At 41.8% G+C, this 23,702-nt stretch overlaps 3 protein-coding genes across 7 annotated transcripts; 1 reads left to right on the top strand and 2 right to left on the bottom strand.

Annotated features, from left to right (window-relative positions):
* Window positions 1-801: 801 nt before the first annotated feature.
* Window positions 802-8,066, bottom strand: PIMREG (PICALM interacting mitotic regulator). Of its 2 annotated transcripts, XM_027883839.1 has the most exons (6): window positions 7,919-8,066; window positions 6,220-6,539; window positions 5,162-5,490; window positions 4,259-4,354; window positions 3,365-3,411; window positions 2,059-2,095 (listed from the first exon to the last, which is right to left on the bottom strand). In XM_027883839.1, exons 2-5 carry the CDS (start codon window positions 6,508-6,510, stop codon window positions 3,381-3,383), a joined length of 747 nt encoding a protein of 248 aa, XP_027739640.1. In that variant the 5' UTR covers window positions 6,511-6,539; window positions 7,919-8,066; the 3' UTR covers window positions 2,059-2,095; window positions 3,365-3,380. The 2 variants fall into 2 exon arrangements, with proteins under 2 accessions (XP_027739639.1, XP_027739640.1); XM_027883838.1 differs by lacking the exon at window positions 3,365-3,411 and having other exon boundaries at window positions 802-2,095.
* Window positions 8,067-8,093: 27 nt separating this feature from the next.
* On the top strand, window positions 8,094-14,333 carry FBXO39 (F-box protein 39). 2 transcript variants are annotated; one of them, XM_027883833.1, is made up of 4 exons: window positions 8,094-8,256; window positions 10,808-12,035; window positions 12,821-12,997; window positions 14,025-14,333. In XM_027883833.1, exons 2-4 carry the CDS (start codon window positions 11,022-11,024, stop codon window positions 14,151-14,153), a joined length of 1,320 nt encoding a protein of 439 aa, XP_027739634.1. In that variant the 5' UTR covers window positions 8,094-8,256; window positions 10,808-11,021; the 3' UTR covers window positions 14,154-14,333. The 2 variants fall into 2 exon arrangements, with proteins under 2 accessions (XP_027739634.1, XP_027739633.1); XM_027883832.1 differs by having other exon boundaries at window positions 8,094-8,290.
* Window positions 14,334-14,947: 614 nt separating this feature from the next.
* On the bottom strand, window positions 14,948-22,627 carry TEKT1 (tektin 1). 3 transcript variants are annotated; one of them, XM_027883834.1, is made up of 8 exons: window positions 22,498-22,627; window positions 19,100-19,343; window positions 18,590-18,755; window positions 18,173-18,301; window positions 17,593-17,736; window positions 16,252-16,474; window positions 15,510-15,706; window positions 14,948-15,248 (listed from the first exon to the last, which is right to left on the bottom strand). In XM_027883834.1, exons 2-8 carry the CDS (start codon window positions 19,287-19,289, stop codon window positions 15,089-15,091), a joined length of 1,209 nt encoding a protein of 402 aa, XP_027739635.1. In that variant the 5' UTR covers window positions 19,290-19,343; window positions 22,498-22,627; the 3' UTR covers window positions 14,948-15,088. The 3 variants fall into 3 exon arrangements, with proteins under 3 accessions (XP_027739635.1, XP_027739637.1, XP_027739638.1); XM_027883836.1 differs by having other exon boundaries at window positions 22,552-22,596; XM_027883837.1 differs by lacking the exon at window positions 22,498-22,627 and adding an exon at window positions 22,199-22,323.
* Window positions 22,628-23,702: the final 1,075 nt, after the last annotated feature.

The following is a 23,702-nucleotide window of genomic DNA, read 5'->3' as shown; positions in this document are numbered from 1 at the left end:
GATACCAGAGATTGCAACACTGAAATGTGATTTACAGATAGCAAGTTTGAAAGGTAAGGGTATTCCTGGATGACTGGTGTACAGCCCAGAATGGCAGTCCTCTCACAGAACCCCAAGCCTTCTGCATAAGTTATTTTTCTATTTGTGGGGGAGAAAAGGGGCAGTCCACTTACAGCTGAATTCATACAAGGAGACTTGAAATTGTAGGTGTTCTTTTAGTCTGTAGTTTTATTAAGTGCATACTTTAAATATTGTTTGTCAGTGAGAAGGTTCTATCTGGTGACAAATGTTTATATTTCTTATGGCTGCCTTGTAAAGATCACAAAATGTACAATAATGAATTTCTTAATATGAAATAAGGAGTAAGATTTCTACAACTGCTATAGATTTTGATGTGAGCTGGTTTTTAAAATCTTATAACGGATTACTCACTTAAATAAAACCTTCCTTGCCTTTAAGCAAACAGTGTCACTGATTTTTATTACCAGTGAATTGGGAAGTATTAGATCATCATTGTACATGTCCTAGTAGCGGATGGAAACAGTATAGAGGCTTTTTGATACATGTGTTTGAAATAATACTTAAATTGGAGGTTGACTTTTCACAAAAATCCAACCCTCCATCTTTTTCAGAAGTCATAGAAGGAGGTATCTTGGTAATGAGTAACCATCTTTGTAAAAGCTTTACAGAAGTATTTTCAGAACATGCAAAGAAGAACTTCAAGGTACAGTTCTATATAGAAAGGTGGTTAAAAGAACCTAAAACCAGCACACAAACACACACAAATACTACATCAGGAAATCAGGATTGAATACTTCCATATTTATATCTGATACCATTAAGATTTTACTGAAACTGGAACTACTGAATTACATGCACATCTTAAACATTATCAAGTAGAGCAAAATTTTCCAAATCAGTCTTTTGTTTGAAGGTTCATTTTAGAGTGAATGTAATTGGAGAAGCCTGCACAAAGCTGTTACCACGGAAAACAGCCTTGCTGTTGAATTCCAGAAGCTTGAAAAATCTTTCCTTTGGTTTGAGAGACTAAACTTTGTTACACTGAATGACCAACCAAAAAAGGCTTGTCAAATGAATGTTAATTTCTTTTTTTAAGTAACTAGAAGCAAAAATAATATATAAAATGCTAAGTATGCATCATCAAATAAAATACCTGCACCGAGATACTGGCTAGTAACAGTAGTTGTAAGAGGTTACATCAATTGTAGTAACAATTTCTGTGTATAACTAAAAGACAGTTGTTGTAGTACAGAAGCAATGTTTAACTCAACTGCCAAGATGCTATTTAAAGCAGCAGTAGGAGATTACCAAGTTGCTCTGATTTGTCTGGAAAAAAACTACCTAGTTAGCAATCTCATAGCAATCCTTAAGGACGTGAATTAAGAACCTAATGTGACTCTTCTCTTGTGGTGTGAATGACTCCATAGAAGCCTATTGCCTTGGAATGGCAGTTGTGGTCAAAACTTAAAGAAGCCACTACTGTTTTATTAACTTCCAGCTAAACATGATGCTTAACCTTTAGTTTGTTCATATATTAAAAAAATGTTAGGATTTCAAAATAATGGACCAAACTCTTTTGTACATAAAGTACAAAGACTTGGATACGAGTCTATACACTCCTCTTACTTAGGATTACCCTTCATAAGTCTGTGGCCCTTGCTTTGGCCATTCCTACTGGTCAGTTCAACATCAAAGTACCTACTGCCTCATGAAAGTCACATTCAAGATGGTTCCCTTGTCTCAGCAGGAGATAATACACTATGGTTGGTACCACTTTAATTCTGCTCTACAGTTGAAAAGAGAAAGCAAGGGAAGTCCTGAGCTGCTTTGTCAAGAAAGATTATAAAATGTAGTGGCTTGTTCAGTGTATAGAGTGCACCCTTTTGGGTGCTACACAAACCTCTCATTTATATACACTCATAAACTAACAATAGTTACAGTCTCTGTCTAGGTACCAAGTGCTTGATGGAGTTTCTTTGCTTGCCTTCTGATAGCTTGAGAAGGTTTCAGGGATCGACACACAGGAGGTAAGTTTTCTGCCATTAGATAGTAATAGTTTGATGTTGCTTGTTGCCTGCAGAAGAACAACAAGACTGTCATTAGCAGCGTCAAGTCAGTAGGGTTAATCAACTGGTGGTCACACAAATTGCTGGAAAGCAATCTGGAAAGCAAATGGGAGCTAGGAAGAGGTACACTTGCCACTGTATAACAGTTCTGAACACTAGCAGGAAAATATTTTGTTACCTTCAGTGAGAGTAAATGGCAGTACACAAATTAAGTACTGCAATACTGTAACTAGCAACAGGAACATTTCTTGTGATATAATGTAATTCATTAAAATGAAAAACTTCAGAAAAATACATATTGCTGGCAACCATCATTTGAGATCAAGGTTTGTTTCCTCTTGGAAAAGTTGAAGGTCTAGAACAAACTCATGGCAATTGGATACCAGAACAGAAAATCTCATGCAACACTAAGGGCAACTCCAAAAGAGTTCACTTCACAGTTGATACAGTAGGCAGCCTACAAACCAGTCAATGACAGAGCACACTGGATGCATCTACACATGCAGGAGAACTGGACCAAATTATTTAGTGGCACTGGAACACCACCCTGTTCAAAGTCGAGCATTTGAAACTGCTTTCATATTTTCTTGAAAAGTTACAGCCAACAGTGTCTTACACCTGTCTTTGTTGCTAAAGTAGGACATAGTATTTAGGATGTCACCTGAACGAAAAGAAGACTTCCAGCATAATGGATGAAGATACTAATGTCACAATGCAGATCTCAGTGAAGTTAATAGAGGCATTTACCTGGTAATGGTCCAATGAATTGACACTAGAAGTGATGTTTAAAAACTGAGAACAAATACCTCCCATTCCCATCCATTTGGGTAGGATTGCTGTGTTTTAAAAGTGCTACCAATAATTAGCAACTGCTGTTATTGTGTAGCATGGTCTTAACTCAGGATAACAGTTTGTTCTGTCATGCTTTCTGATCTTCATTAGTAATCAGTGAGAACCGAACTGGAGTGACGAAATCATTAGTACCAGTAGTGTTCTGGTCTGGGATGAGAAAAGCTGTTGTTTGCATAGAAGCCTAGCTTATGGTTCATTGTAAACCCACAAGGATTCACGAATCCACAATTTAGAGGTGAAGTTTTACAACTGCACAGCAATCAGCTGTAGCAGAGGCAGCCACAATGAATAAGAGGGAAGAACCCTGTGGTTCCACAGAACACTGCTTTAAAGCAGCATGATTCTATAAGCCTTTCTCTATACAGCAGGTTTTCTCCCCACAGAGGCATGCAGGTATAGACGGGGTAAGTGAACAACTACTTTACCTGGTTGCTACTATCTTCAGTTATGAATGAGAGAAACTGTCATATCACTAACAAATGGAAGAATATTAGGAATGAGATTTAGTGAACTTTCAATGGATATGATAAAATTAACTTGATACAAGATTTAACCTATAGTTATCTATACATGGTCCCATTGGGAAAAAAATAATTTTTGGAATTATGTAGGATTTTAAGTCCTAACCTCTTTGAAGATAAAAATACTTGATGCTAAGCCCTCTCTAGAGAATTTGAGGTGCTTGACATTTAATTATTGAATGCTTGACATCAAGTGTTCTAGGAGAAGAAGAGGTTTAGGGAATCGCCCTGTGACCAGACTTCTGACCTTTAGTTTTTACTCTCTTAATGTCTAATTCAGAATGACATAACTTTTACAAATACAGCAGCCTACTGCCTCGTGGATAAACCAAGGTGTTTTATAACAGGTTTCTGCATGTGGGTACCATGGATTGTTTGTTAACATAATTCTACCTAAATAAAAGGATTTTTTGTTATAAATGTGCAGACATCGATAATTGTGTCAGTGCACTGGAATTTCCCCACCTTCCCCCTCCCCAGCTTGCATTGGCACTCTTTTAGACAGAGGCAAGGAGGTACTCCTCTCACACAAGGTCAAAGGTAGACTCTTGCTGTGAAAAATCTGATTTCCACAGCAAGATACCTGAAGACAAGGAGAGCATTTGACAGGTTTTTGAACCTGCAAATCCAACTGCAGATTTAATCTGCTCAGGTATCTTGAAGAAAGAAATTATCTACTACATTACACCGGAGAATATTCCTTATTCTGAGTTATAGGGACCACCTAACCTGCAAGTGCCAGTGTCCAAGTAGGAGGTAACCTGTGCCAAAAGTTGAGGGACAGTTAGCAGTATTTACCTCTCCTCTTTCACAATAGCATCATCAAATGCCTGGGAGATACGCTTCAGTTGGCAAATCCCTGAGGAGACCAGTTCCAACTTACAGTTACGTTCTCTGCAAACAGAATCGTCATTACTAAAGATCAGACAGGACAGACTGACTAGGTGACACTACTCAAGCCTCTATCCCTGCAGTACCGCTCTTGTTACCTCCAGACTTTACCCAGAGAAGTTTAGGGCTATGGCAATCATGCTCTTACTTCCACTGGGCAACTGCTTCACATCTCCGTTCATCCCCCAGACAGCTATCTTCCAATTCAGACTCAGGATTCAGATTCAGCTTCTAGCTTTGACCTTTCTTGTAACTTACCAAAAAAAATAACATCTGCATGCATTATGAATTATTTCCCGAGCTCACAACCCTTGATCTAATTTGTATTAAATCTTTGAGGCAGGAATCTCTCTATAAAGAACTCAGTATAAGCAGAGCTATCCCTGGTATCTTTGCAATACAAATAGCAACTTTGGGAAAGTTAGAATTAAGGAGGAGTAAGATGCATAGAAAACATTTTTCTTTACTTGGGTAAAGGATCAGCAAAGAATTCAGGTATGTCTGTAGCATCTTATGGGCACTTGTGCTGAGAAACATGGTGCAAACTTACCCAGTGGGAGAGGGATTTTTAAAACGTTCTCGTCACAGCACAAAATTACTTTTTACGTTTCAGCTTTATGCAGTTCTCAGTCCCTGTCTACACAGGGACCTACAACTACCTTCTAACTATTCAAACAGGCCACCCCTTCAGGGGAATAGGATAGCAAGCTACATACTTTGCCTTTCACCTTACCAGATACTCTAATCACAGTAATTTAGAAAAAAAGAAAAAAAGAAAAGGAATAAGGTTTACAAAGGAATATGACTTACATCTTTCTGGCAGGAGCAGGTGATGAATAAGGGCTCTTCAGTGCTGCTGCTCTTCTTGATCTCTGGAGAGAGACAGCATTTTTACCAAGCCAGGATGAGAATTCCCTCCGTTCTCCATGTTCTGACACCCTTGCTGGCCCAAGCAAGGCCCTTTTGGTGGACCTTGGGATGCCTTTGGAACTGGCTGCTGGAGTAACAGTCTTATAGCAAGGGGTCTGAGGTATAGTACTTTTTTTCTTGGTGGAACTGGTTGCACAGCTTCTGCTGATGGATTCAGCTGGAAAGGTCACCATTAACTGTACTGGGCTTTGGCAAGACTTCTGTATTTTCTAAAAGAAGTATTAGATACATTAGGCTAAAAGAACTCAATTAGTCTAGAGTTTAGAACCAGAGAGACAAGGAACATTTGAGCTGAATTCCCAACTTCCATTCCCATATCAGGTTTTCTCAACCCTCTTGTACCCGTTGCACTGGAGGAGTCATTTGCTTCCCTAACCCTTAGCACTTGTCAAGGACTTCAGAGCAGGCACTGGAACAGAGCTGCTCTTATGCTGGAACAAGCCAGGATCCCTAACATATAACTCATGAATTTAAAAATCCCAGGTCTTCAATGGGTTTTGTCAATCTGAATTTATATTGACTATAATGAAGAACTGTAATAATTAGTATGGGTATGGGAGAATAAATATGAAAAAAATTCCTAAGTGCTACATATTTCTGAGAAACAATTCTTTGCAACCAATGGCGACCTCTTGCCAATTTCCTCCTTGTGAAGGCCGCTCTGCCATACATGACGAAATAGAGTAGCAGAAAAGGATTTATTTCATACTAAAATAATGTTTTCACCTTCCTCCATATTCTGCCAGATCCATAATTTGCCTGTCTATAGGAAAAGATATTGAAGATTTTACAAGTTAATAGATATGAGGCAACCATTAAGGTGTGCCACTGTTTGGGAATGGACTCTCTGGAATACATGTACAGACTTCAGAAATCTTAGTACTGAAGTTGAAGCAAAAACTAAACTCTCTTCACATCCCACTGCAAAGGCAAAGTACCTGGGACACTGTTCCAAATGCATTTTTTGCTGTTCTTTTAATAGTCTGAAGAGTTCGGCACCTTTGTCTTGCTTCCAGACTTTCCCTAGTTGGGGTGTTATGAAAATTCAGCTCTACTCGCTTTAATGGTGCTCGTTTCCTTAGGGACATGCAGATGTTATTGAGAGAACTCAGAGCAGCCTTTCTCTTGAATTTCTCAGGCCCAGGGCTTTCATTTTCATCAAAGTCAGCTAGGAGCTGGTGTTTCTGCCAGGCCATTGTTGCTTTGACATTCTGGAGCACAGATGCCATCTTATTCCAGTTCCTGGGCAACCTTATTTCTAAAAGAATTAAAATGAGAGCAAGGCTTAGACAAAGTACAAAGCAGTGTAAAAACAGAAATGGAAACTGTTACATACAATATACTTGGTTACACTTGCCTGAAACAAGAAAACCAGAGCTGGGCAGACTTGTACTTGGGCTTTTACTATCGATTCTGTAGCACTGATTTCTACAGGTATTTATGTTTTTACAAGTCCATGAAGAAGCCTTATACTGCATTTCCAGTGCAAGACTCAAGCTTGTGAGGTAGAATGCTCTGTAAGTGCAATTTTTTTGTTTGTGTTTCAGACTAAGACCTGGTATCCCTAATTTTTGCTTTCTTTAATCAAAACAACCTTCCACTGCCAGACAAGTTTACACAGCTGCTATTGTCTCCTGCCTGACTTGCTGGCTGAAGGTTCACACTTTAGTCACAGTTATGATTGTGGATACATAAGTCCTGAAACAAACAGGATTTTTACTGGCAGAAGACTTCAGTGGGAAGGGCTAAAATGCTAGCTATCTAGATGACATATGACAATTTAAACATACATACGTATTTTAAATTATTAATTTTCACTTGCTATTGAGGTAGGATACCACTAATGATTTACTTCTAAGACGGAAGTGAAATGCAGATGCATTTTAGCAATCTGCATTGAGAGTGAATTAATTTTATCAATACTTCATTGCAGATTATGTTAAAAAAGCTGGGAGGTCTCTGTCATCATTATACCACTACTACCTCTGATCTTCTGAGTTATCTCCGTCTCTCACAAGCGTGTCAAAAAGGAATAAGGCTAATTGAAACGCTGTAATCCTGAAGGTGTTTGGGATATTAACACCTTTAATTCATTCCTGCATGTGGCACCAGGAAAGGCTACTAACCGGGCAACCGCTCAATTCTGACTAGCTCGCAGCTGATCCAGGTTCCTTTGGACCGTCTGCCAGCTGCTGCTGATTAATTTATGCCGGCAAATACGACTGAGGGGAAACGCTACGAAGGGAGCAGCTGCCGTCCCAGGCTACGCTGACCTGTTATCAGACAGGTACTGCAAAGGATAGCCCGGTGCTCCGGTTGGTCCGGAGCCCATGGCGGACTGGGACAGCCGGCGGCTGGGCCCCTGGGCCCGGCCGGTGCACCGGGGCCCGGCCGAGCCGCTCTCGCCGCCAGGGCCCCAGGAACCTCGCTCCACCGGCAGTGCCCCTGCTCCCCGCCGACAGCCGCAGCAGAGTAGCCGCGCTGGGATAACGGGGCACGGGGCGGGCCCGGCCGGCGCCGTTATTGTGCACGCCAGGGACGCTCGTAGCAAGCGCGAAAGGCGCCGCCAAAGCCCGAGAAGACCGGCTGGTGGGCCGCGAGTGGGCTGCTCCGGCAGCCGCTCGGCCCTGTACTCACTCAGTGCGTGGAGCGGACAGGGACCGGGATCGGGACCGACGCGCCACTTCCCCTCAAGATGCGCCTCGCGCGCCGCCGCTCCGTTTGAACGACGCCCCGCCCCTCCGGCTCTTCCGATTGGCGCCGCCGCCCGCCGCCATTGGCCGTTACCCGTCTCGGGGCGCGCGCACCAGCCGCGGCTGGGGTGGTGGAGGGGCAGCCCCGGAGTGGGTCGCGTCCCGGGGTCTCCCACTGCACAAACGCAGGGGCTGCGGCACCACCCCGCCCCTGGGCTCGAGCTCCCCTCAGCAGGAGCGGGACAAGGAGTCGGGCTGGGCTGGGCTGGGCTAGGCTGCCAGGTGTGTGTTCGAGAGACGACTCGCGGTACTTGTGGTAATTCATTGGCAGTCAGAGTCTTAGAAGGTTTTTGCCTGTTTGCTTCTTCTCCTCGGACTTCTGCAACTCTTGTTGGAGGAGACAGGTCGTCTAACTGTCCGTGTCAGACTGGAAACCATCTGGGATGAAACCATTTGAAGCAAATCGGGCAGCAAAGAGGGCCAAGTACAAAGAATGTGGTTGCTCAGCGGTGGGGCTTTTTGATTTGGCTTTGTTTTTTTTCTTTCCCTGGAGAAAAGCAAGACATGCAAAGCATTTATTTATCTTTAGATCACTTCTACCTGAAAAAATTGCTCCCGAAGCTGTATCAGCTTCTGGTTTTTTCCAAATGTTTGGTTTTCCCCCATCAAATTAAACTTGGATCTGACAGGTAAAGACACCTCCATAGCTAAGACTTGGCTTAGAGCTGTGGGGAAACCAACACAGTAACACTGCAGGATACTTCTCGAATCCCACCACTGGCTTATAAACATACTTTTTACAAATTCTTAAGAGCTCTGGTTTAAAAAGTTCCACGTGACAGTGTTTGTACCCCTTTCTATTCACTATATACTATTCACTTCTATTCACACTATAATATGGGTGACTAGTGTAATAAATATCCCTCATTAATGGACATATTTCTATGTATTGCAGCCCTGTATGCTGTTCCGCTTTCCTTTGTCCATCAGCTTTAGGACTTCAAGGTACCTGAAGATGTGTCCTCCCCACCCCCAGTCTCCATAGTAAAAACTTTTCTCAGTTGCAAACCCCAACTTGAGCTATGACATTTTAAGACTTGATTTGGATCTTTGGACATTCATCTAAAGACCTGCAAAACGAAGAGCTCTTAGGGGAGAGTTGGTACTAAATACAAGAGAGAGAGTCAGGTGGTAATCGAACCCTTGTGCTCAGTTTCTAAAGGCTATCTTGAGTACTGATGGTTTGGATTGGCACTTCAGATGGCAAGGGTACGCAGAGGAATCCCTAAGAATTTTGCTAATTGAACAGAGTATGTGTACAGGCAGAGATACTGTGTGACAAAACTGTAGGCCAAAAGGGAAGGAAAAGGGCTGAAGCTGAACTGGGCAGTCAGCCTGTCCTTTCATACCTATTAAAAAAATTAAAATAGAAAGATCTGAGCCTTTGTAGTTGTGAGCAGACTCTCAGGGATCTGCATATTTTCTTCATCTGCTTATAGTGCCCTTGTTGTTTCCATCCATTTCAGCTTTGTTACCCAGCAGGACAGCATGTGCAAAGGAGGAAAGTTAGATTGTGTGGAGATTGGCATCACGTACTTTTGAGTTGCATCTCCTTGTAGTCCTGTCAGCCAATAAGCCTTGATTTTTGGGTAGACCATAAGAAAGTGTCACTAATTGTTTTTCTAGTTTCAACCCCAAAAGCTAAGGCAAGATTTACCAAGTGGACAGGGTTAAGACTGTGCATTATAGAGATGGGAAGTAAATACACCCTGAATTTTAGTGTCTCTGCAAAGGTACTAGCAGAACGCTAGCTTTGCATGCTCTTTGTCTGTTTGCAGAGTCAATTAATATCCTGATGTGTAAAAGGCCTCACGAAAACAAGCACCTAACAGGCGAGCGGGATTGTTGTTTGCATTTCACAGCTGAAAGCACAGAGAATGCATCACTTCCCTTCTTAAATGTTTATTGCTCAGACCCTCAATCCACTTACGTGGTTGGTGAAAAGTGACACAACAAGACATACAGCCTGCACCTGACTGGTAAACTGTGGTCTGTATTTCTCATTTCCTGAGGGATTACCAAGTCTGCTTTTCGTTTTCATTGTCTTTACCTTCGTCCAAACGGTGGAAGTCGACTTCTTTTACTGTTTGCCTTTACATGTATTCAGTTGTCATGACATCACGAATGTCATCTCTTTTTTTCCATGGCAATGGCTGAACTTCACATAGGGAGGGGTCAGAGGCTGAGAAAACAAATTTTTAGAGGGAGACTGTGTGAGCTGGAAAAGTGTGCATGAAGATGAACACTTGCATAGTCCAGCTTTGAGAGTGGAAGTGGTAAGTTCTTTCATCCTGGTTGTTTCCGTAGGTGGACTTACAAAGACTTAGTTGGTCTTCTGACTTGCCAGCCTACTCCCTGTCCATTAGACCATGAGGACTGAACATCCTGCTTGAACCAAGTGATGGAACAGCTTAATATTGCTTATTATACTCAACAGGAATTGTACCTTAATCTAAGGCAGGGTACTAATTGTCATGGAATTGTACCCCAGAAGGCTATGAAAAGGCATTTGTGCTAGTTTTGCACTGACAGTCCTGTTCAAATGTATATAGTCCAAAGAACTGGGTACTTCTGGACATCAGGCACAGGCCATAAACCATGATCAATTAATTACAGCTGATGCTAACCAAAGGTTTCTTAGAGACTGTGGCTGCTCTACCAGCAGTTGGTACCATTTTGCTCTTTAACTAGACTGAAGGCAAAAAAGTTAAAAGATGTGTCCTGAGCTTTACTGTGATTGTTCTTCATTCATTATTTTTTTCTTTTGATTTAGGTTAGACTATAGTTTAGACCCAAGAGCTTGTTTGACCCTGACAGCTAAAGTACAGAGGCAAAGGAAAGGTTGTTTGTTTTGATTGTGAAGAAGCAAGCTTTCATCCATTTGCTTAGAAGCCTATTATGTTGGGATTGGCAAGAAATCTACCCACAGCTTTCTGCATCAAGGTTTGACTCAACACTCAGAAGAGAAGTAAAAAACTGTCCTCTCAATGGAAGATGACAATGAACCTGAGCAAAGCTCCTGGGCCCATCTACCTGATGTCTGTCTGAGGCATGTCTTCCATTGGTTAGATGACAGGGACAGGTCTCGGGCTGCCTTGGTCTGTAAAAAATGGAGTTGTGCTATGTACTCTGGATCTCTCTGGAGATGCAGAACCATCACATTCTATGGCCAACCATCAAGGGCACGCACACTGGAATTTCAAAGTGCACTGTGGTATACCAAGAAATTTGGCAAGTATTTGAAGCACCTTGAGGTCAAGTTATCGAATCCTTACAATACTCCCTTTATCAAAAAATTTCAAGTGACTATGAAAGGTCTTCTTTCTCACCTGGGTAAGTGTAATAGTCACCTAGTATCCCTGAGCATCAAGTACCTGGAATTAGACTGCTTGATCTGGAAAAATGTGGTCAGGGCTCAGTTTATCAAGAACTTAGCTACCTTCCTGAAAAGAATGAGCAAACAGCTTGATTATCTCAACTTAAAAGGAGCAAGAATAACTTTGGAAGAAGGTTGTGAACTTCTGAATTCTCTGAGCAGCTTGACCAATAGAAGCTTTATATCTGAAATCAATATTGAGGATTTCTTCAGTCTCCACCTTTCTGTCTACAGCAGTGCTTTGTTCCACCAAACTATGTCTAAGTTCCACAGCCTGACCATCCTGACTTTCAACTATAACTGCATCTCTGATGAACTGCTGGACATCCTGCGGGAGCACAGCTCTCATTCCCTGTGCACCTTGAATATCAAGTGTCATATCCATGATCCTCATGGACAAGTGGTCTCGGGAATGTCATGGGCAAACTTGGCCAAGAAAGCCCCAAAACTGAATGTGAACTTCTTCTTTGAAAGAGTCATGAAGCATGACCACCTAGCCAGGATCCTGCTAGTGGAGATCCCAGTTAGGAGCATCAGCCTACGGAGCTGCTATTTCAGTGACCCAGACTGGACAATGAGACCTACCCTCACTAACCTTCTCCCAGCCTACTGGCATGGTCTGCAGGTAAGGGAAACAGTAGTAACATCTTACTGCAGTATCATAAAGCTAAGCAAAGTAATCGTTTAGGCCTTCTGCATAACAGTAGTCAGCAATAGAACTTCCTGACCACTTCAGTTTCATGTTCAGAGGGTGGTTTTCATAAGTAAGTCATTTCAGTGTTCGGCTGTAGTGTAGTTCATGAAATTATCCTTGTCCAGTTACAATCCCCATTATACTATCAGGCTGCTCCATTTTAGCAATGCACAAATGTCCTACAGTACGTATAAATTAACTAGTGCCCACATCAAAGCACTTTGGTGTCACTGGGGCTGTTTCACCAAAGGTGTGCTACACCTGACCCATGTAAATGAGCATCAGGTTTTTGCATGCCTGAGGGAAGCATGTGGCCTTACACCTAGTGGTTGCTGTCAGCTTTCTTTAAGCCCTGTTGCATTGCAGAGTTTCTAGTGAACACCAGAGATCCACAAAGCTCTCTAGAAACTGTCTTTGGCTCTATTCACATATCTAGGATAATTTCTAATATGTCAAATTAAGATCATGGCCTGACTGTGGGTGTAGCATTTTCTGATGAATGCACAAGGGATCACCCCATCTTAACGGGAGAGTGAAGCTTACTGTAGGACATGTACTGTTGTCATAATGCAAAACAGATTCTCTGCTAATGTCAGGGTACAAAATTGATCTGCTAACACTTTTGTTGGTTAAATTGGAAAACTATTTGTTGAATTCTAATTACTGTACTCACAAGCTCTGTTTAGTAGTACTAACAGTGTTCATTCTTTTTCAAGAAATTAACACTTGAATTAAACAATGACCATGAGTTGCTGGACAATGAGCTGCTACAGCTTATCTTATCATGCAAGAGGCTGTTATTTCTGAAAGTCTGGGCATTTCTAAGTGTCAGTTTTATGGAGAGGCTGCTACAAAACCGTGCAGAAAGGAAATGCATTTTGACTACCATAAAGGTAAGACTTTGTGCTTCAAAACTCCCCTTCTCTTCTTCTCTCCAATACCCAGAGACGGGTTAAGTCCCCATGCCCATAGAAAGGTCACTTACAGAAATGTTAACATTACTACCTTCCCTATACATTATAATAAGCCTGGGAAGCACTCACAGAAATGGGACTTTCCAACCTACTTAGCCATGTACAGATACTATAAAAGTTTAATATGAATCCCAATGATTTTGCAAGTCCTTCCTGGACTGGCATTCCCTCTGTCACCTATAGTTCAAGCCCCCTCCCACTTCTAGGGATTCTCAGCCACCTCTCAGGCTCAGTGCTTATGTCTATGCTTAAACTGAGGCAGGTGGGTTGAATCCCACTAAACTGCAAAAAAATATAAACGCAGCTCACTCTTCAGGAATTGTGTGTTGAACTGGGGCCACACAACTATAGCTGGTGTAAACCATGCTGACGTGCGACTTTGCATGCTCCATTCTGGATTCAGTAGATCCTCACAGATCAGTGCAAATTCCAGGAATGCATCAGTTCTGGGGGTAAAAGGAACCTTGCTCTTCCAGTGTGAGTTGACACAGGCTGGAACAACCAAAAACTCATAGCTAGAACACAAATAGTAAATTTATTTTCCTTCCCTCACGAACCAAGGAATTCCCAAAACAACTGCTGGGCAGAGGCATGCAAGTGGGGACACAGGCATAGTTAAACTCAGTCCCTGCCAGAGGCCACTGGCTGCTGTTCACACTGGGTTATCAAGGGCTATTTCCAGCTGCAGTTGAGCTATTTACAATCCTCCTCGCCAGTCTTCCACTTTTAAACCCATTCCTCCCAACACCTCCCAAAAATTCTTTGGCAGGAGATGATGTTTTCAGTCAGTTTGGAGTGAGAAGAGAATAAACCCTTAAGATTCTACTCAAACCCAAGGAATTTGGCTTCTTTACATTCCTGATAAGTCACCGAGGCTGCTTCTTGTGAGCTTTAATGGGCTGAGCTCCACATATCTGTGAATCACAACTGTTGTTTGTGCATACAGGTCAGGATTTACACAGCTCAAGATGACAGCACTGAGGAGGAGCGGCTGTTGGCTGATATTTACAGGAAGTTCAAATACCTGATTGACTCAGAACTTAATTATTTTGTCATCACCTACCCAATGGTGTAAACCACAGGAAGAGAAGAACACCCAGTGACGTTTGCATTAGCGGATCCTTCGGAAGGTTTTAGTAGGAGATTTGTATTTTCACAGCAATGCCTCTGAAAGGGAGATACCATTACAGCAAGAGAGAGAGGCAAGGGACAATTTTACACTCCATGCATTAAAATGTTGGACTTGGGAACTGGCCTCCTGTGTCTCCAGCATCATTTATTCTTGCCCTTCTTTGTTTTTCCTTGCCAGAACCAAAGGAAGCAGTGAACCCTCTTCCATCTTTAACGGCATCTCTGGTAAAAATAATGTCCTCCTCTTTTTTCAGCACTTCTCATTGTAGAGCTTCAAACAGTTTACCATTGAAGCATCTTATCATTTCCATTTTATGAATAAGGAAACTGAGACATGAGAAGAGGAAGTGATTTACCCAAAGTCAGCCTTGATCTTGATTCAGATGCAGTCAGATGCATTACCTATTGTATCAGCCTACCTCCTGTTAAGTTTGGCATACTGCCTAGTTCTTAGCAGCAGATAATAAGAATAAAGCATACAATGGCTAATCCTGAGATTCACCCCTCCCACTTGCCCAGCTTTCCAACAAATGACTTACGAGGAGACTCCTGCTCTAGCTTCCACAGAGCCACCTTTTGCCACCCTTCAATGGCAAAAGATACCAAACCAAAAAGACTGGTTACACATGAGAGAAGTAACACGGAAGAAGGGGCATTTCTTATTATTCTGGAATTTTATTGCCAAGTGGAAAATTTCATCAGATATTTTAGAGCACGGATAGCTGTGAAACAGACAGCTGTAAGTACCAGGTCTGTTTTAATTATCTTCCACAACTAGAACCAGGACAACATTGAGCCAAATGAATAAATTTGGAAGTTTGTAAATGAAATTTCATCAGGCGTTGGTTCTTTGGAGCACAATTTTCCAGTGTGATGGCTTCAGAAGTTGTTTATGTAAACAGACTCCCTCATTTGCATGCACAGCACTTCATCAATATACAGTGTATTCTCCTTGACCTTGATCTCTTCCTCCAAGGAAAGCTGTCGGCGGCTCAGACCTTTCAGCTCTGTCTCAGCCTGTGCCAGTGCATCCTTTAATCTATTAGGGAAAATACAGGCAGGCATTAGTTGAAAACACATGGATAGGGTTTTTTTTTCTCATGTGGGTTTAAGAATTCTGAGTGAGAAAAAGAAAGATGGGAAGGGATTCACAGAGACAATATCCATGCAGCTTCCCTGAAGACTCCTGCCATTAAGAGAAAAGCAGTTCCCAGCCTTTCAGGGAGAATAGGTGGGACCCACTGTTAGTCTGATGTATTCAATTAACCACAGATTTTCTTCTTTCATCATTTCCACTTGCCTTTGAATATTTTTGGTAATCTCTTGAACTTCACTCATCAGGCTGCATTGCACTCTGTCATAACACAGTTCCACATTGGGGCGATGGCTTCTCGCTTCCAAGCGACTTTGAGCCACTTTAGCAGGTCCTTCTTTATCAGCAATTGCTTTCTTTAAGGCTGCAATGTTCTTCTCCTGGGAGGCAGTCTCATCCATCACCTTAAGAAATCCAACAGAAGGAAGTGTTGCACACTGTCTCTTACAATGGGTAAAATAATCATCATCTTTAATACTTATACCAAGAACAGTAACACTCATTATATTGTTGTTTTATCAAAGGATACTTTGCAAAAGTTAGCCAGAATTATGATTCCTTCATTGGAAAGTAGATGATACTGTTCTGCATGAACCCAGAAATTTATGCTCAGCAATAATTTTTAACATTAACACTCACTTTTTATATGTCAAATTTTGAGCACATTGGCCCTGATTTTATCAGTTATATTACAATCCTGAAAGTTTTATTGGAGTCCCAGGTAATTAAAATCTCAAGGGAAATCCTGACTTAGAGCAGAAATTCATCTCTGTGGTGGTGCACATAGAGATGAGAAAACAAGAATCTAAGATGACTTTATGGAGGAGGGGGAAGGAAAAGAAAAATAAGTTGTGGCAAATCAGTGCAAGCCACTAGATTGAGAAAACTGGTAGATAACCCAAGACCAGTGTTTCCCCTTTTTTACTGGCTGTCCATTCAAATGACTTACCATTGCAAGAAGTGTCTCTAGCTTGTGCTTGGCATCCTTGACTTCCCTCACCCTATTTCTGAAAGCAACATTCACCATCTCACAGTGCTTGCGCATGTCATTTGCTGTCTGTGACAGGATGCCATCAATAAGTGCCCTCAGTGCCAAAGAATTGTTTCTCTGCTTGTCAGCCTTTTCAACATTTATGTTTGAGAAATCTACCCAGTCTTTAGGGCTAACAAAACTGAAAGAGATTAAAGATAAAAGATCACCCACTGGCAGCTCCTCTATGACTTCATAAATCTGTAATTATGCCACAAAACCAAGAACGAAACAGTACTATTAACTGCATGTCCCGGTGAGTGCCAGTTGTGCTGGGAATTCTACAGATACAAAATAAAGACCCTTCTTGTCACAAACATTTCATAATTAAGTAGACGAGAATAGAATGAAAACTAATTTGCTAAAGTCATTGAGCAACTTTGTTATAACTTTCCTTTCCCCTGATGAGGGATTAAGTTATTAAGGGGGGAAACACAGAAAATAACCACTATTTCTTAGAACACCTTTCATTAGTATGGCTGTTAATGTTAATAGCAGGTAGATATTCAAAGTCACTTATTTTCTCACACAGTGTACCTATAAGACGGTACCTGACTGAAGCAATAGTTAGGAAGCCCAGCCCCAACTCTATCCCCAGAACTAAAGGGCCATCCTTGTGCAGCTGTGGCTTGCAAGCAGGTTTTCATAGAGTTCCTTGGAGGGTTTGTTCCTTATTTCATTAGGTGGATATATAAAGCTGTAACCGTCATTTGCATATAGCAGCTAACACCACTGGTGTGGTCTGAGCTATACAACTGTCTCACACACACTGCTCTCTTAGTGCAGTTCCTCTTTTCAACCCATTTTTCTGTGGTGGCTATTTTTCCATCTAAACCATTCACATTGACTAAGCCATGCAGAAGGGGCACATTTGACAGGTTAATGACTGAGTCAGAAATTGACTCCACACCTCACGTGTTCCAGTCCAGTGTTCGCCCCACTAGGACACCCTGGGAGAGGAAAGGAAGTTAGATTAGTAAATCTCTTCTGGGTTTAAGCAATGTGTGAAATTCTTCCTTAGGTAATTGTGAGCCTTAAAAACTTTTAGTAAACGGCACTTCACTGGAAGCATAATTACTGTGGCTTATTTCACAGATATATTACACAGATACAAAAGTGATGGACAGAAGTATAAAAAATAATTATAACAGCTGGTGGACAGATAAAGTCTTTTTACACAAAATTAATCTTGCTATTACTGGAACAGCTCATATTATCTGTATAATTATCATATGTTGGTTGAACTAAAGAACTACTTACTTTCCTTCTATTTTCAATGCATTATCAGCATACATCATATCAGGAGTGTCATTTGTCAAGCGAGCACAGTAATCATCAATCATCAGAGCTGTAAACTTGTCCTTCAGATCCATTTCTAGGTTGTATTTTGCTGAACGGTTTTGTCTAGGAGGAGAAACAACCAGACTCTAAGCCAAAGTATGAGTACTTCCAAGTGTCCTTAACATGCATCCATACATGCATGAGGTAATTCAAATGCGTTTATTGAAATCTTCATGGATGAACTGTTAGATGCGGAGTCCCAAAATCTACAGTATGAAGCTGCCTCCCTATAAATTGATGGTACAATTCTCATTGGAATGAAAGGCACAGCACTAGATCATGAGAAGACCAAGGATCACATGCAAGTACTTTGAGTTCTAACAAACAGAACCTCTCACCATTGCTGATTGACTGCTATGAATTAGGACTGACCTCCTGCAACTGTTTAGCATTGAAGGTAACTTTGGACTTGTGCTCAGCCTGACCCTACAACTTCATAGGATTATGACTGTCTTACTTATCACTAATCAGTGTTCTGTTATGCTCTTTGCCTCTGCACCTGATTTGCTCATTGGTTTGTTCCAGTGTATGTCCCAGCAAAGCAATAATCCCCTGGAGGACTTCAGCTTCCTTCTCCAGTTCCTGTTCCACTTCATCATGCACCAAGTCAATTCCAACTCGCCTCTGCCTAAATGAAAAGAGTAAAAGCTATCAGCCATACTGGTCAAATGCCTGCAGCTAACAGATGATGAAGCCCAGCTTTACAAATCAAAGGTTTTTCTTTGCCACATGGGAAGACATGCCATGTCTTAATGGTTTTGATTCCCCATTGTTTTAACACCTAAATCAGACCATGACTTTACTGCAAAGAGAGACAGGCCCTTAGTTTGTATCCTTTTTTTCATTATTTGTTAAAGGTTTATTACCTAGATTTTTTTTTTCTCTCCTTGAATGCTTTTCTTCTTAATCATCTTACCTGTACAGGAGACACTTTTGGGCAATGACAAGTGGCTCTTTGCAGCTCTCCAAAGCTCTCTCCAGCCGATTCTTGGAAGTCAACAGTACCTCTGTCTCATGAACAATTTGTTCTAGCTTGTTATCTAGTTCTTGCTTCCAGAACTTTATTTCTTCCCGTCTCTGTTCTGTAGAATTGAAATTGCAAACATGTATTAATATAAGTCCATCTTATATGCCAGAGGACTGTAGCTCAGATCTTAGATATGGTTAAAAATAGACATTCCACAATGGAGTGCATATAGTCCTGTGAGCTGCTGTGTGGAAACAGTTTTGCAACTCTGCATCAGGAGGCTTTTGTTATAAAGAATCTGCCTCAAGATATTTTTTAAAATATTTTTAATTTTTCCATGAGATCAGCAAGCATGACATTGACATATATTCCTACTCATTATCAGCTAATTTTCTAAGTCCATCTTAAACCTATAGCTCAAATAGCACAACTTGACCCTTGCAGAACACATGGGATTACCTATTTTCTTGTTGACATCACTTTGGGTTTTCTGCGTTGTCTTTTCTATTTCATCCACCAGCCGCCAACTCTCAGCTATCATGCACTCCGACCTGGACTTCTGGGACTCTGTACTGACACGCTGCATCATGTTTGCAGTAGCCCATTCTGAGGGATGGAACTTAGATGGATCTTGCAGCAGTCTGGCCATTGTTATTTGGAAAGTTTCTGGATATAATGCAGGTCAGTTCTTGGAATGTGGAATCTGAAAACAGCAATAGCATTATATTTGGCTGCAGTAGCAAGAAGAGGAGAAGATAGGTCCATCAGGATGAGAAACATTCTTTTCTATGCAAAATGACACAGATATAAAAAGAATAGATTTCTTGCTCAAGGCTCCCCCAAGGCTTTACTGACGTGTAGGCAAAAGAGTTTGGAGTGGAAGAATGAAGAAACAGAAGAATTTGTGAATGGAAACTAGGAGCCAAGAAGTGGAACTGAGAGGAAAAGATGGACTGTCTGCAAGAGGAAGGAGAAGGGAAAGGAGACCTGTGAAAGAGGATGGAATTACTAAACAAGCAATCACAAAAAATAGAGAAAAAAGAAACAAATATAAAAAATAAATAGTCTCTCACAGGTTGGAGAAGTAAACACTTTTCAAGAATATGGCTGGAGAGGTGGATGAAATCTAGACTGTTAAAAGGAATGTAAGCAGAAAATCATTAAGGTTGGAAAAGACCTCTAAGGTCACGGAATCCACCTGTTAACCCAGCACCACCAAGTTCACCACTTAAACCACATCCCCAAGAGCCAAATCCACAGGCCTTTTGAACACATCCAGGGATGGTGATTCCAGCACTTCCCTGAGCAGCTTGTTCCAATGCTGGACGAGGTGATTTTTTTTCTAATGATGATTTGGGAGGGGCAGGGGAGAGAGTGTAAAAAACAGGACCTGAAATGCTGAAGGAGGAAATCCAGCAGGCAAATGAGGAAATGGAAAAGCCCAGAAATAGCTAAAGTAGAACAAAGAACAAACCATACCGGGAACACTTGTTTAATGTAGGGTGAAACCAATGCCCTGAATTTATGCAAAACAGTTTGATTATCAATTTTCTTATTCTTGCACCGTGCCTATCCACTGTTCCTGGGACTGCTCCTCACTGCAAATGCACACAGCTACTCCTCAGCAACAGACAGTTTTGCCCACCCTCCAGCACAGGTACCTTTCAAACAACCCCTTTCTCCTTCACAGAGCTCTTGACTGATTCTGCTCTCAAGTCCAAACCCTGGCCAAGTGCCACATCTTCAGTTCACTGGATGGAGTCTTCCAGCCTCAATCTCCTCAGCAGCAGCACATTTTCTTTTTAAATGTGTGACTGAATATTGCAGGAGGTTGCTCCACCAACCCAGAAGGTAAACAAATGCTTCTGTGGGAACTACACCCGCCCTGCTCCCAGGCTGCAGCACTGGCCAGAGGGGACACAGCACACACAACCCATTGGCGCTTCACCTACTCCCTGTTAAGATCTGTCGGGGAAAAAACCCCTGTTCTCTGTACATTACTTTGAGATAGGTCCCAGACTGCGGGCAGTAATTTTGGATTGTTTTATAGCAGAAATGCATAAAGATTGTAAAAGCAAATGAGAGGTGTGTTAAATGTCTAGCTATCTACAATGTCAGTCATAAAATATTCTTAGTAGTATGCTCCATCTTTGTGGCAACTATATTCCTGCCTAGGAGAAAAAATACTGGGAGTCAGACAGAAGAGATGAAAGGAGATAAAGAGCATGACATCAGATTGTGCAGTTATATCCCCTTCGTGTAGCTGTGCTGGAGTTTAGATGAGAGCAGGGCTTCTCAGCGTGAAACCCGAAAAGATGCAAAGAGGTCACACAATGATAGAGAAGCAAGTAGCACTGGTCAAGGGAAGTTGAGATGGTCCAAGACATAAAAGTGGGAAGCAACTGCAATTGTTGGCTGCAAATAGAGTGCAGTGACAGCTGGAAGGCTGCTAATTATCTTTCTTGTATTTCAAAGAGTGATCATTAAAACTGGTAACTCTGGTGCCTTTCACACCACCTGACATGTAAACAGAAATCTGCATGTATTCCAGGGACTGAAAAGGACGTTCAGCTGAAGAAACACTGTCTTACAGAAAAAAGGCAGGTATTTCAAAGTTAGTAAAATGAAAATACAGGCTTCAGAATATAGGGTTAACTTCAGAACTGAAGAAATTAGCCTGAGAGAAGGACTTAAGAGATTAAGGAAGGAACAGAGAACGGGGTGCAAAATCAGCAAGCAAAATGACCAATATATGCTAGCTGATGCAGGAGGATGGAAAGCTGTGCTTATAGACACAGCATGCTCCTGATTCATGAGGAAAAGCAAAACTATGACGAGGCTGAACAGTAATTAGAATCAATTACAAAGGCCACAATTGAGGCAGACCTGTAAATCAATTTATATGGCACTGCACATGTGAAGTCTTCAACTATTTGTACAAAAGGCTAATGCTTCTATGGGCTGTTTGATTTGTACATTCAGAATCAATGGATGATTTTGGTCAAGATCTTTTTTCCTCCTAATGAATTTTTTAACAGATTATTTAGAGAACATATTAAAATGTGTTAGTAGAAAGCAGTAATTTATATTAATAGCTGGAGCAGGAACTGGAGCCCTTTTCATAATAACTGAAAAATTTTCAAAGACTTCAGTACATCTGAACTCAAAGCTACTTTGAACACAGGTTTACTTTGGCTCGCCTGAGTCACAGAGGATGGATGAGGCTGCATATCAGTCATCTTCCACAAAATGTTATCATCTGTGTTCCCAGTAACACTCCAAAGCTTTTAGAAATACTAGCAAATTCAAGAGGGATGACTGATTCAGAATGAACTGAAATGCTAAGATATCTGAATGGCAATTGAGAATAATGAATGTCACAGTTCTGGTAACGAGCTCAGTGACCTCGAAAGCTGTGGAACCCCCAAGAGATGGTTCTCCACATTACTGTGACTCTGGTGGGACTTCATGATGTTTTGTTCTGAAAACCTAGTATCTGATGTTGTCCTGCCCCAGTTTGTAGCAGCAAAGGAATTAAAGTAACCAACCCTAAACTACCTGAGATTACCTCAGTTGGTTGGAGCACTGTGCTAATAACACCAAGGTTGTGGGCTTGATCCCTGTACAGGCCATTTACTTAAAAAGTTAGACTTGATGATTAATGTGAGTCCCTTCCAACTCAGAATATACCGATTCTATAATTCTGTAAAGCTATTCTTCATTGTCAGCTACCGTAAAGGATTATTTCAATTGTTAATGTAAAACTTACATTATTATTTCCTTTTCAACTGTTAATACGAAACTTACAACTGATTTTGCGATATGAATTATATGACATAAGAAAACTCTAATTTTACCTCAGATGGTTTTCGGGGTTTAAGTCACCGTTGACATCGAAAACCTCCACCGACCTTACAGGGGGAGAAAAAAACGGCCCCGTGGCCGCCCGGGCTGCGCGAACGGACAGTACCGACCTCCCCCTCGCCGCGAGCCGGCCCCGCCCCCGCCGCGAGCCGGCCCCGCCCCCGCCGAGAGCCGGCCCCGCCCCCGCCGAGAGCCGGCCCCGCCCCCGCCGAGAGCCGGCCCCGCCCCCGCCGAGAGCCGGCCCCGCCCCCGCCGAGAGCCGGCCCCCTGTGAACACAGGCTGAGAAAGCCGGGGCTGTTGGGCCTGGAGAAGGCTCAGGGGAGAGCTTTCTGCAGCCGTTCAGTACCTACAGGGGACTTATAAGAAAGATGGGGACAAACTCTTCAGGAGGGCCTGTAGCAACAGGACAAAGGTTAAGGGTTTAAAACTAAAAGAGGGTTGATTTAGACTAGTTATAAGGAAGAATTTTTTTACAATGACAGGTGGCAAAACACTGACACGAGTGGTCCAGAGAGGTGGTGGCTGCCCCATCCCTGGAAACATTCAAAGTCAGTTTGGATGGGGCTCTGAGCAACATGATCAAGCTGAAGGTTATAGAATCATAGCATGGTTTGGATTGGATGTCCCTGCTTATTGGAGAGGGGGGGCTTTGACTAGGTGACCACCACAGTGATCAGTTCCTTCTAGCCCAAACTATTCTATGATCCTAAGTTAACTCCACTGAGGCTTTATCTAGACACAAAGTTATTTTAACGTAACTGAAAGTGGCTTTAAAGTGCACCTTATGCAAAGCAATTCCATCTTTCATTCTGGACACTTGTGAGTATCCCTGTAAGCCAGGCCAGGTTTAAATTAATGACCCAGGTTGAACCTTGTAGGCTAGTTTTAGAACTAATTACATGTATGCAAGAGTTTGAACATATGTTTAAACACTTTATTGCAAGTGTCACACAAAGGGAGAAGTGATAAAAGGCATCTATCCAATTATTATACTTTCAAAGAGGAGGACCTTCCTGCTGTGGGAAGCTGTACACAAACATAATCTTAAAAAGTAGATGATGCCTCTGCTGCCATTACCTTGAAAATACTGTACAGAACAAACTAATCTAGCCTTTAAAAGCAGAATCAAGTTGCCAATAAACAACCTTAGACACTTTTAGATACAGTGCAGAAACACTAGAAAAGCTAAGAAATGGT

The sequence above is a fragment of the Empidonax traillii genome, unplaced genomic scaffold, assembly GCF_003031625.1.
Source record: "Empidonax traillii isolate 1590-97213 ecotype Southwest subspecies unplaced genomic scaffold, ASM303162v1 scaffold135:size1941959, whole genome shotgun sequence".
Lineage (NCBI taxonomy): Eukaryota > Metazoa > Chordata > Aves > Passeriformes > Tyrannidae > Empidonax > Empidonax traillii.
This window is presented reverse-complemented; position numbering and strand designations above follow the sequence as displayed.

What these genes read in the sequence shown, in the direction of transcription:
- PIMREG (XM_027883838.1), bottom strand. Translation starts at nt 6,510, where the DNA reads ATGGCATCTGTGCTCCAGAATGTCAAAGCAACAATGGCCTGGCAGAAA. An exon ending in CCTGCTCCTGCCAGAAAGAT is followed by an intron (nt 4,355 to 5,161) that starts GTAAGTCATATT and finishes TTCTGTTTGCAG; the next exon opens with AGAACGTAACTGTAAGTTGG. An exon ending in GCTATTGTGAAAGAGGAGAG is followed by an intron (nt 2,096 to 4,258) that starts GTAAATACTGCT and finishes GTTCTTCTGCAG; the next exon opens with GCAACAAGCAACATCAAACT.
- FBXO39 (XM_027883833.1), top strand. Translation starts at nt 11,022, where the DNA reads ATGGAAGATGACAATGAACCTGAGCAAAGCTCCTGGGCCCATCTACCT. An exon ending in CCTACTGGCATGGTCTGCAG is followed by an intron (nt 12,036 to 12,820) that starts GTAAGGGAAACA and finishes TTCTTTTTCAAG; the next exon opens with AAATTAACACTTGAATTAAA. An exon ending in GCATTTTGACTACCATAAAG is followed by an intron (nt 12,998 to 14,024) that starts GTAAGACTTTGT and finishes TTGTGCATACAG; the next exon opens with GTCAGGATTTACACAGCTCA.
- TEKT1 (XM_027883834.1), bottom strand. Translation starts at nt 19,289, where the DNA reads ATGGCCAGACTGCTGCAAGATCCATCTAAGTTCCATCCCTCAGAATGG. An exon ending in TGATGTCAACAAGAAAATAG is followed by an intron (nt 18,756 to 19,099) that starts GTAATCCCATGT and finishes TCAATTCTACAG; the next exon opens with AACAGAGACGGGAAGAAATA. An exon ending in ATTACCAAAAATATTCAAAG is followed by an intron (nt 15,249 to 15,509) that starts GCAAGTGGAAAT and finishes TTTCCCTAATAG; the next exon opens with ATTAAAGGATGCACTGGCAC.